The sequence below is a fragment of the Salarias fasciatus genome, chromosome 8 (assembly GCF_902148845.1).
Source record: "Salarias fasciatus chromosome 8, fSalaFa1.1, whole genome shotgun sequence".
Lineage (NCBI taxonomy): Eukaryota > Metazoa > Chordata > Actinopteri > Blenniiformes > Blenniidae > Salarias > Salarias fasciatus.
The window spans coordinates 9,295,682-9,307,388 of record NC_043752.1 but is presented as its reverse complement, the minus strand read 5'-3'; the positions used below and the strand labels follow the sequence as shown (position 1 = coordinate 9,307,388).

The following is an 11,707-nucleotide window of genomic DNA, read 5'->3' as shown; positions in this document are numbered from 1 at the left end:
GTCCAGCCTGAAGTTACAATTCTAAAAAACAGCTTCTCTTACAAACATGACAGTGGAAGGTTGGTAATGTGAATTAATATAAAGTCAATCTCTAAATATGTGAGAGATCTTTAGCTCGGATTATAACCAAAGAGTGAATATAATGGAAAACACAAATCAATGAACCTCTGCAAACGAAGGGAAATGGAGAAATCTGATGGAAATAACATTTATAGCTGAGTCATTGCAGGTTGCTCTCGTGTCCTTGTCTGACTGCAGGGTTTACAGGAAGGTACTGAGAGTGTTGTCCACAGTGGCCAGATGCAGATACTCGAGCGGGCTGTTTTCAGACTCCGCCTCGGACTCCGCTTCCATCCCGTCCTCCTCGCTCTGAGATGAGAGAGTTTTCTTCTTCCGCACGGAGCCTCGAGAGCGGCGCTCCAGACACGACAGGATCATCTGGGCCAGGTCCTGCTGGAGCCGCTGGAAGTTCTCCCTGGAGGAGAATTTTTTAACAAACGGTCATATATAGTGAGCTGTGTTTTAGCAGCTGTTGGCTGTAGCGTACAACAAAAAACACATTTTTAGCAATGGAATATATCACTGTTACTACTTAGATATATATTTTTAAAAAAGTGCATCCTTCTGGAGATATTTGAAGGCTGTGTTTGCTCACGTTGTGGGTGGAGTAGGGAGGTCGTAGTCTTCGCCGGTTTCGCCTGTCAACCAGTACGTCATCTCCATGCCTTTCCCCTGAGAAAATACAGATTTACCACTGGTTTATTATTAAATCAGTGACGAAAGGAGAAGGTAAATGTCCGCGCCAGCTTAAAAGGAAGACACAGGGATGTTTGTTGTGACTGAAATCTTCAGTAGATTCAGAGAAGAGGTCAGTCCTCACCTTCAGGTATGTTTCTCCTCTCATCTCGTACTCAAACTGGCAGTCTGTCCTCTGCAGGATGTCTATAGTCGGCTCACTGACGTGGATCCGTAGAGCTGATGGATACAGAAGAAAAAAAAAAAACCGCTGAAGACAGAAGAGTGGAGCTCATCCGGTGGTCACTTTATTCAATCAGGCTGATTTGTAGCTCCTGGAATTGCACCGGAGTGTAGTGTGGGAGGACGCTAATGCAAAAGGAGCACAGCAGAGGGAAGTAACTCGGTTTGCTTGCTGTGTGTGTGTTGGTGCGCTCACGGTGTCCCGTAGACTCCATACGAGACGCTGTGTTGACCGTGTCTCCAAACAAACAGTATCTGGGCATCTTCATCCCGACAACACCGGCTGCACACGGACCTGCACACACACACACACACACACCTGTTGAAACCTGCCCCTCGTAACACATCAGTTAAACAGTCGCTAGGCTTACCTGAATGTACGCCGATGCGTATCCACACCGGGATACCAGGCAGGTGTCGGAGCTGAAAGGTGCCCATGAAGGCCAGGATGTCCAGCGCCATGCGGCAGATATCCACCGCATGCCTGTTCCCGTTTCTCTTGGGCAGGCCGGAGGTCACCATGTAGGCATCGCCTATGGTCTCCACCTGAGGAGGATATCAGCAGTCTGTGTTACGCCTTCTTGATGAACCGAGTTAATCTGGATTCGTACCTTGTACACGTCGTGGTGGTCGACGATGCTGTCGAAGCCCTTGTAGATGTCGTTGAGCATGTCGACCACCTCCATCGGGGTGCTGTACTGGCACAGGGTGGTGAAGCCCACGATGTCGCTGAAATATATGGTCACCTCGTCGTACAGCTCGGGCTCCACCACGCCGGTCTCCTTCAGGCTTTTCACCACCGGACTTCACACGGAGGGAGCAGAGACGGATACAACAGGATGAGCCACTGGGGTTTGGTTCAGGTAGGAAATTAAACCATCTACTGTATGAGGTAAACACACAGTACCATTATTTATCAAAAATGATTGGATTCATAGGTAAAGGTAAGATGATGACCATTGTAACTACATTTGAACTAATTCATGTTCATTTCAAGGTGGAAAATTTTTAATGAGTTAATTTAGTCACGGTTGCTAAGAACCTAGAAACATTTTTAATACCAGAAATATTTCTTCTTGCCTTCAGATTCCTCATTCGCATGCAGGGATCTATTTATAGGGATTACAGCAGTCTTCTCTCTAGACTCTGGAATATTGCCAGCTAAGGCTTTTGGTCTACTGCTCACACAAAACAACTCCTGATGAGATTCTGTTTCTAAAGCGATTGATTCCCGCGCTAAGTGTGAACAGACCGAGGCAGCAGCATGTAGTTGAGGTAGTCCGCTCGATCTCTCTCGGCCTTGTACAGGGCTGTCCGCTCCTCCACCAGGTGCTCCAGGTTCTTGGAGTACATCTGTAGCCGTCTGATCATGTTGTCCAGATAGCTCTCATTGTCCTGGTTGTGAATTTTACTGAACGATTGATAGAGAGGAAATTCAAGAGAGAAAATGTTAAATCATTCAGTTGAATTAAAGAGAAACATTACAGGAGTCCATGGCTACCTGATGATTTTTCCCAGGCAGTTCTCCACCTTCTTGAAGTCGGGCCTTTTCTCTGGGTCCTCATCCCAGCAGCTCTTTATCAACATGTTCACCTAACACAGACCGCACAAGCTTCAAGGACACATCACCCACAACCGGAATTACAGTCACTTAAATCTGCCACAGGACTGGACTCAACCTCCAATTCGTTCTCTGAAGCTGCGTCGAGGTTCAGATCAGGTCTGAAGTAGGACACGATGACCCTGGACAGCTTTTCTGTTTGGAAACACAAAGAAACCACAGCATGACTGTAATTATCTCAAAGCGCAGCCGTGAACCGCTCTTTATTTTTCTGGGACAGTGTTTGGGCGGGTGTTTCCCACCTGCTCGGTCGGAGCAGGCCTCGGTGTAGAAGGTACTCTTCCTGAGGACAATCTCCTGGGCGATGATGGCAAAGCTGTACACGTCTCCTTTCTGGGAGGTTCCCATATTTCTGAGATGCTCTGGAGCCGTCCACAAGTCTAGAAACCAGAGTGTCAGGAGGTGATGAAGGTGGTGGAGGTGGTGTTGTTGCTATGGAGATCTAGGATGTGGTTCAGGGTTCACCTTGCCCGGGGCTGAGGAAGGCATTGCAGCCAAAGTCAGTGATCTTCACCACCATGCGATTGTCCACCACACAGTTGGTGGACTTGAGGCGACCGTGCACTTGAATGTCGCTGGCGTGCAGGTAAGACATTCCCTGCACAGAGGACACACACACACACACACACATCAGAGTAAAGCAGCATCGGGGAGGAGAGGACACACACTGTCTCCAGTGGGAAACGAAGAGATTTACAGGCAACATTTACAAGCTGTTAGAGCATCGTCTGTGATGTTTGATGACCTCTAGCGTCCCACATTGGGAGCTGCAACCTCCACAAATCACCGTCTGGCTACAAAACCCATCCAACAGAGGAAGTGGCTGTTGGAGCCACTGATGGACCTCATATGGCTCCTCCACGGCTCGTCCTCGCGGCTGTACGTCACTCCCAGGGCAGTGAGTCACGGGCTGAGCTGCTCGTCCATGACAGCGCCTCATTACAACACAGCCCACATAAAATATAACGCCTGAGCTGCACGGCTGTGTTTCCCACCCGCCGGCCCAGAGCGATCCGTCTCACCTTGGCGATGTCGTACATGACAGAGATCTTGAACTCCCAGTCCATGAAGGTCTCCTCTGGGTAGGACACCTTGTCATTCAGCACATACTGAAAAAGGAGGGAGGAAGGTTTTCTCTATGTATTATTTAAGAGAAAACTTGTGCGGCGCATAGATCCTATTGTGTAATGTCATGTTGTTGTTGTTTTTTCAGCTTGTTTGCATGTTTAAATAAAGTGATTTCTATAGTTCCAGGGAGATCTCAAAATGGACTTGAACAGTGAGCCATTCGTACCCTGAGAGAGCCCCGCTCTCCGTACTCAAACACTCCAAAAACACCCTCATCCAGCTTCACCGTGCCGTAGAACTTGGTGAGGTTGTAATAGTCGATTTGCAGGAGCTGTAGAGAAATGGAAAACATTTGGTTTTGTCAGACGAACAACAGAAAATATTAGAATTTTAAGATCAGATCTACCAGACCGTCCAACACGCCTCACCGCATTGAGCTCGATCTTCTGGTCCTCATTGAAATTCCCATCTGAGTTCTTCAGCTCCTTCAAAATCATAATCTGAAAAGATTCCAGAAACACAGTACATCAACTATTTCATGAAGGAGAAAATACATATAGACTAGTTTTGGGAACTTTTTTTTTTATATCTACCTTTTTATCATAGATTGCACGCCGGATCTTGAACTTCCTGTTTTTCTTCTCGTCTTCGATCTGATTGAGGCCAGAAAAGTTCATTGCAACTTCTTTGTTCAGTGTGAGCAGAGAGTTTCAGAGGAGTACTGTGAGAGCTAAAGTAGTCTAAACAGTCATTTACCTTGAGGGAGACGACATTGAGCTCATTGTTGTCCACCAGTGTGATGAGGTCCGTGTCTATGTGGGACCAGCCCTTCCTGAGCCGCTGGTCTCTTTTGTTCTGTCTACACAGGAAAACAGCTTTGGTTTTTTATATTTGGGATTTTTTTTTTTTTTTTTTTTTTTTGGGATTCAAACATACAAATACTTCTGTATTCGTCATAAAATAAAAGTCACTTCACCAAAAACATGCAACTAAACAAAAATAACATCCAATGCTGAAGAAAAGTAGAACTTATAGATCATAATCAATATTTTAGTTTCCACGCCACTATGAACTTAACCATATTTACACTGTTATGTTGATATCACTCATCATCTTTTCCAATAAAATATAAACTAATCACTATTATTCTGTTATAGTATATAACAAACATATATTATATGAGCATATTTTTTTAATCATGTTATTCGTGAGGATTAATTGCTAATTATTTTCTAAATAAACTATTTTATCATTACCAATAAACTCTTTTATTAAATCAAAATATGTGGGTAAATTTGCACGCATAAATCCACCTATACATATACAGTACACAGACATATCTAGTGAACGTTAAGCTTCTTAAACCAAATAATTACCAATAATATTGTGACTTGTTACTTTGTCATACCCCACTTGTTCAATAATTTCACTCAGAAACTGCACATGCACGTGGTGTAAAATGATTCTCATCAAGTTCAAAGAGTTTTGCTAAAGTATCTCCAAGCTGGATAATGATGCAGGATGATAAACTGCACTGTATAATTCAGGCACAGTGAATTATTCTTCTGTATCGTCGGCACAGTTCACTAGGTTAATGCCATTAGCTTTTGTTGGAACATTATATTTGTTAAGAAACTAATACAAATGTTTGAGAGCGATCCACAATGAGCGCGGGGTCAGAGCAAACACGTGGATCGACCTGCTTTTAGCACCTGTTGACCTTCTGTTCTTTGCTTAAAGGATCAATTACAGGAGCAACACACAGATAAAAGTAACACAATATACAGAGTAGAGTTCGCTTTAGTGTTTGCAGTGTGGAAATACTGGTACGCGGTCATTTCCCCTACCTATAGAAAACAAAGGCGATGATGGCCACAACAACCACAATGACGCTCAGCACGATGATGATGATGTTGTGATTGCTGGAACCTTTAGGAAAGAGGAGAAAACAACAAACCAAATCGCTGCTTCACTTCAATGTTAATGTGTTATTTGACTAAAGCACAGCCCTGAGCTGCCTTATTGAAGATGTGTGTGTGTGTGTGTGTGTGTGTGCGTGCGTGTGTGTGTCTTCACTCTCACCATTGTGCGGTTCATGATCAGGAAGTCTATTCCCCCAGATGAAGGAAGGGCCCGCGTCCTTCACTGTGATGTTGCTGAGCTCCGTGTTGTAGCTGTACAGCATCTTGTACTGGAGACAGGGGGACACATGTCAACATGAAGCCACTGGCGGTCAAACGCTTCCCTGTGCTCCTGCGAGCATTGAGAGAGGAATGGTGAAACCAGCACCTTGTTGTTGGTTGTGGTGTAAATGACGGAGAAGTTGACGTCCCTGTCCCCGTACTGGTCCAGCTTATAGTACCCTGCAGTTCCTGAGCAGAATCGCACACGCATCTTAAATACACACATGACGGTTCACCTTGCTGCTTTATCCATTTTACAATTTTTATTTAATAGTTCACTTAGATTTTTTGACATGAAGTTTATTTGACATTGGTCATTTTCACATGATTTCAGTAAATATAAAATAGGTCTCTGTGGTCTTGAAATATGCTTCAGTGTCTCTGATTCCCAATTAAAAGCCAGGCTCCAGGTCGTAACGCCTCCTCAGCAGCTGACAGCCCACATCTGCTCCTCCTGCCGTCCATCATCGACTCTCAGGGGGGTTCAGGTGGTTTGTCTTTTGGAAAAGGCACCCCATAGGCATCCTATGATCCCTCTGACGTTTGTTTTCGACTTTCAGCTTTGTCTTTGCCCTGCTGTAAAGCCTCGTTTCATACAGAACTAGTGGAATTTTCTTGATATTTGCAGTCTGTCAGGGTCTTATCTTGATTTCTTAGTGGTTATTTAGTGTCTCTCACTATTTTAGTGTTTCAATTTTCCATCTCTTTGAGGTTCTTTGTCTTCTTTTACAAACTTTGTGTCTTATCTCATTAGTTTTATTGCTGCTGTTTTCAGTCTTCTTCGTTTTTATTTGTGTTTTTGATCTCTATTCTGTGTTTTTTTCCTCCCTTTCAATTATTTTAACTTGTTTTTCTGCAAGTTCCTGTTTTTAAATAATCTACAGACTGGTTTGTATGCACAAATCACCAATAATAACCCGTGCAGCTCTGTCATGTCTTACCCAAAAACGTTCTGTTTCTGAAGTAATCCGTCTTCATGTACTCCATCTGCAGCATCTCGGACCGGTTGTTAGCTGCGATTTCCCTCATCACGAGGCCAATCAGCAGCACCGAGTCATGATACGCAGCTATGTAGTCGTTCATCTGCAGAATGAAAATCAGTGGAGGGGTGAAGAAGGCCCTGATGGCTGCTTTATGGAGAGATATGAGTCAAAGAGGAGGGAGGAATGTTTTCAGACCACCTTGTTGTCTTTATCGATGGTGTAGTTTCTGGTGTTGGGCATCGTCAGCACCAACACGTTCTTCATCTCCGGCAGGGACGCTGAGTTGATGTAGTATTCGTCACTGTGAGGAAGAGGAGGAGGAAGGAGGGGTAGGTGTTTTTTTTGTTTGTTTTTTTTACAGAGCTGTGACCTATGGAATGTCTTTAATGTTTCCATAAAACACAGAAACACCCTTAAACTGTGATACATTTGAATGAGTGCTGCTAAAATCTCTTCCTTGACATGACAGGTTATGATCAGATACAATTTTATGCCTGGATCGGCATCAATAAATAAATAAATGCAACAAATACAGTATCTTAAAATATTTAGAAAATACTAAAAATTTGATTACAACTTTGACAATAGATTTTGCACTCATTTTGCATAATGGTAACTCTGAGCTAGATGATGGTCATGTCTTATTTTATTTTCAGTTCGTGTCAACAGACAGAAATGTGCAAAAACAAATACATTTTGAAAAATAGGAAACAAGAAAGAAACCACCAACTTGTAGAGGTCAATGAGGACGAAGAGGATGTCCTTCTTGTTCGCCTCTTTGGAGCCGTTTTTGAGCTCCAGCAGGTCCAGTGGTGATCCACACATAATGAACACTGCAAACAAAGACGCTGCGCTGAACAACGCTGACGAACAAGTGAATGCATCGTGAACAAAGTGCTGCCTCAGAGTGAGTTCGACCGCTTTTGAGTGTCATCTTTGAGCTCCACTTAAATTCCTCCTTGGACTTTCAGAGTTAATAACAAAACTTAAATCTCCCCGTTTGCGACTAGTTTTACATATTTGATGGCATTCATCAGTGGTCTGCATGATATGGCTAAGATATTCAGAAGGATACGATTTGGAACGATCGACCTCTGAAGGTCAAACTATAGCAGACAGTCCTGTAAAAGCACCACTGCTTCATGTTGTAAATTTCTTCAGTAAACACCAGTTCAGCCAGTGTTTTCAGAGATCGACCTTGAGATCAGTGAATGTTCAGCATCAATAAACTGTTCCTGTTGCAGGGACACGAAAACACTCACGGTTGCTGGTTCTGTTGGGCGACGCCAGAGCATTTATCACTTCATGGGGTTTGTGAAGCAAAACAATTTTGAACTTTGCTGAAAACCCTCCTTTATCGAGTCCGTTCATGTACCTGAAGAAATAAAACGGTTGAAGAAACTGGAAAAAAGGTCAAGATCAAAAAGTTTAACAACATTTGTAACAAGCTGACTCTGCCCTGCCTCAAAGGGAATACGACCACTTCTTATTTGCTGGTCTCACCAAAAGCATTCCTCTGTGTTCTTGTCTTTTTTGTAAACATAGGCTGACTCCCACTTGGGTTTCATCTGGTTATCGTAGCTCCAGAAGTACAAGAAGAAGTCGATGATCTTGCGTGTGGGCGGCAGAAGTCGCTGCAGGTTGTCAGCCAAGTCGCAGCTGGAGCCGAAGCTCCCCACCGAAACGATGGGCGTTCTGAACGACATGCCCATCTTCGCACTGACAGAGAGGGAATGAACGCGGGTGGCTTTATTACATCGGAAAGGGAGAATAATGCAGATGATAATAAAGAAAATCAGCCCTCACTCTACAATGTCGTGGGTCGACTTGGTGCAGGTGAGCCCGAGCACAACACATCCCAGTCTGTCGGCTTCCTGCAGAGAAGCATTTAAATGTGACTCAATGATGAAAAAATGACAATAACAGGGGAATTCTACTCACTGGAACTGATGTTCTTTGTGCACAAATTTCTAAAGTTTGATGACAACATACAATTCACCTTGCACTAAGTCACTTGACAGCGACACAACAACTACTAAATGACAGTGAGTCTCCGGTAAAGTAGATCAGTAGGTTTCTGAAGTGAAAACTGTGAGGCTCACTCACCATCAGGTTGTTGATCCTCTCTAATCCTTCACAGGCCTGGCAGCCTCCGGAGTGATAGTAGGACGTGTTGAAGCCACTGAAGTCGGCCGTGAGGTTAAACTTCAGGTCTTTGTTGGTGTTGTTGTGTGTAGACAGAAAAAAAAAAAACATGTGTTAGCTTTCATTTTGAAGCACATAAGCTATATTTCACCGTGTTAGACGTTTGAAAGGAATGAAATAGAAGCGTACATCACTCTGATTCTGAGACAGAATGTAACACAGTCTTACAATTTAAGACATTTTTGTTCCACCAACACTCTCAAAAGCAATAGAGGCTTCAAGAATGTCTTTATCATGCGGACCAAAGGTCAATTTAAAGCTGACAACACCGGCAGTTTCCCTTTACTTCCAATAATAAATTCTCCCTCACCTAATAACACCGGCCAAACAACGTCTTATCTATTAGTTAGTCTTTGCTTCACTTGGTAAATGAAATATAAGCAATGTTAATTTTATTTGGTTGAAGCTATTATATTATTAGAGGACAATTATTGTCAGAAAAATGTAGATGCCGTTTTAAAGAGAAACAATACAAATAAAAAGTTAACTCATGAAGAGAGTTTGGATACTGACTCTGAGGTGTGGCGTTCAGAAAGACACGCAGATTGTTGCATGCAAATAAAATACGATGCAAAAAAGCCAAGAAAACACCGAGAAGCAAAGCAACACGTTGTTTTAATGCTTTACCTTCTTCTGCATTGATTGCTGTGTCTTTCTCTATGGCATTCTTTATTTCTTCTCGCACAAAGCGGAGGCTCCAGGGAGATTTGTCATCCTCCAGCAGAACCACACTGATTGTCGTCCCATCCAGACACTGCCTGCTGCCCCAGCACGCTGAGACCAGAATCCCCAGGATGCACACACACCAGCTCCAGCCGCCCGGATCTCTTCCCATCGCTGAAGTGTGTATTTAACAGAAGTCCATGACAGGGGGAAGTTTCTTCAATGACGCTCTAATGTGAGTCTGACACAGCGAAGCCTCCTCCACAGCTGAACTGGTTCTTCTCCTGGTCTGTGGTTGCTTTCCAGACTCACACTTCCTCTGTGAGCGGCGGCTCGCCTGTCCTCTCCACACCAACATGTTAATATACAACCTCTAAAGACACAGAGCAGGGCCATATAACCCTGACAAGGCTGCGGTGCCAAGGTCAGCTCACACACAGGAGAGTTCACCTGGCTGCCTGTCAGTTACACAACAACAGGACAACTAAAACCACCAACTGTATGAAAATAACAGAAGAATGTATGTGAATCGTGCGACCTCATTTTTTAAAAACATCCATTTGTTAATGTTTTGTAAGCAAGCAAACAAGTGACTGAGGGTGTTAATGACTTGAGGGTGTGTAGGACTGTGTGTGAAACCTCAGTTAGACAATCACGCGCACAATAGCAACACACCTCATAATTTTCTCCAATCACAACAGTAGCAGGGCCGTAATAGAAGGAGGAGCAAAGGCTGGATGAGCCATTAAATTCAGATAACATTCCAGTCCACACACACACACACACACACAAGTTATGTGTACCATCTGTACCATGTCGTAGCCCAACTTTCATTTTTTAGACATCCCCAGTACGAATTCTGTCATTTATCCCCACACTGAAGCCAGTTTGGTGAGTGTTCAGTCATGTTATTGTGCTGGTGCTCTTATTTATGACACGACTTTACAAGACTGTATGAAATAAGTTTAAATAGACTGAAGAGGAACAACAGGCTGGGTTCACTGATCTCTGTAGAAATCTACACAAATTCGTCAGTGAACAGACTCCTTATTCTACACTCGACTGCATGTTACTCAGCATTTATTCGCTGCACGATGTGTGTGATTGCACAGATTTTAACTGTGACAGCTCCGTCAGTCAAACATGCAATTGATGACAGATGCAACTGGCCAATGACAAGCGAGAATCCATAAACAAACATTTTTGTTCAATGCTTTGTATTTTATGGAAGGTTTGCCTTTATCAGGAGACTTTCTCATGAGCAGATGCTGAAGGTTCTGCTGATATTTTTATGTAATGAGGGATACTGTTCTAGCAAATTAATGTCAGATCACTTCAAATTCTCTACTTCAGGATGATTTACTGGCTTTGCGTTGTCAAGTTTGACCGATATGGCTCAATATAAAACGTCATCTGTGAATCCTGAACAAATAGAGTTTGTCTGAATGTGACCAAAGTCCTCTCATTGGTCTGCGGCCTGTTTGCTCTCTTCATTTTTTATGAGTGTCAGTTGTATTGATTTCAGGTTCTATGTCTGTCTTCACTGTATTTCAGATTTTCCACACTCATCCTCCCAGAGCTCACGACTGACATCTAGCGGTCAATAACGAAAAACAGTTTTTTTTTTTTTTTTTTTTTAAATATCAGGCACATTTAATGAATGACATGCTGAATCTCGTCCAACAGTTGGGCGCCACTGAAGAGCTCTGTGTCTTCAAAGGGGTTTTTAAGATCACCGGTACTGAATAAACAGTGTTTTGTGCTCACATCGTTCTGGTCCTGGAGGGCCGTCTACTTCACCACCACCCTGCCTCTGGGGTCAATCTGCTCCCACACAGCCAGTGAACGAGGCTTCTGTGGGGTTTGAAGAGGAGCCATTCAGTAAAAGCAGGAGTGTGTGGGGAAGGTGTGAATGCTTCAAAAGCCTTTCCGTGTCGAGAGGTAAGAGAGGAAGAATAAAGCGTCCTTCGTGCAGACAGTCCGGCAGCAGCTCCATCATCCACCAT

The 11,707-nt window shown here is 43.6% G+C and overlaps 1 protein-coding gene across 1 annotated transcript; it reads right to left on the bottom strand.

The window, feature by feature from the left end:
- Positions 1-113: 113 nt before the first annotated feature.
- gucy2cb (guanylate cyclase 2Cb) lies at positions 114-9,873 on the bottom strand. The gene is made up of 27 exons (XM_030098857.1): positions 9,663-9,873; positions 8,940-9,037; positions 8,640-8,707; positions 8,337-8,552; positions 8,096-8,208; positions 7,564-7,666; positions 7,029-7,134; positions 6,792-6,933; positions 5,957-6,039; positions 5,750-5,858; positions 5,515-5,596; positions 4,424-4,526; positions 4,261-4,320; positions 4,096-4,167; positions 3,894-3,998; positions 3,622-3,708; positions 3,065-3,197; positions 2,842-2,979; positions 2,658-2,734; positions 2,480-2,571; positions 2,231-2,389; positions 1,590-1,782; positions 1,350-1,524; positions 1,175-1,273; positions 881-975; positions 656-732; positions 114-475 (listed from the first exon to the last, which is right to left on the bottom strand). The coding sequence occupies exons 1-27, from the start codon at positions 9,871-9,873 to the stop codon at positions 262-264; spliced, it is 3,210 nt and encodes a 1,069-aa protein (XP_029954717.1). The 3' UTR covers positions 114-261.
- Between the last annotated feature and the right edge of the window lie 1,834 nt (positions 9,874-11,707).

What these genes read in the sequence shown, in the direction of transcription:
- gucy2cb (XM_030098857.1), bottom strand. Translation starts at nt 9,873, where the DNA reads ATGGGAAGAGATCCGGGCGGCTGGAGCTGGTGTGTGTGCATCCTGGGG. An exon ending in CTTCAGAGAACGAATTGGAG is followed by an intron (nt 2,572 to 2,657) that starts GTTGAGTCCAGT and finishes GGTCTGTGTTAG; the next exon opens with GTGAACATGTTGATAAAGAG. An exon ending in AACTACATGCTGCTGCCTCG is followed by an intron (nt 1,783 to 2,230) that starts GTCTGTTCACAC and finishes CTCCGTGTGAAG; the next exon opens with TCCGGTGGTGAAAAGCCTGA.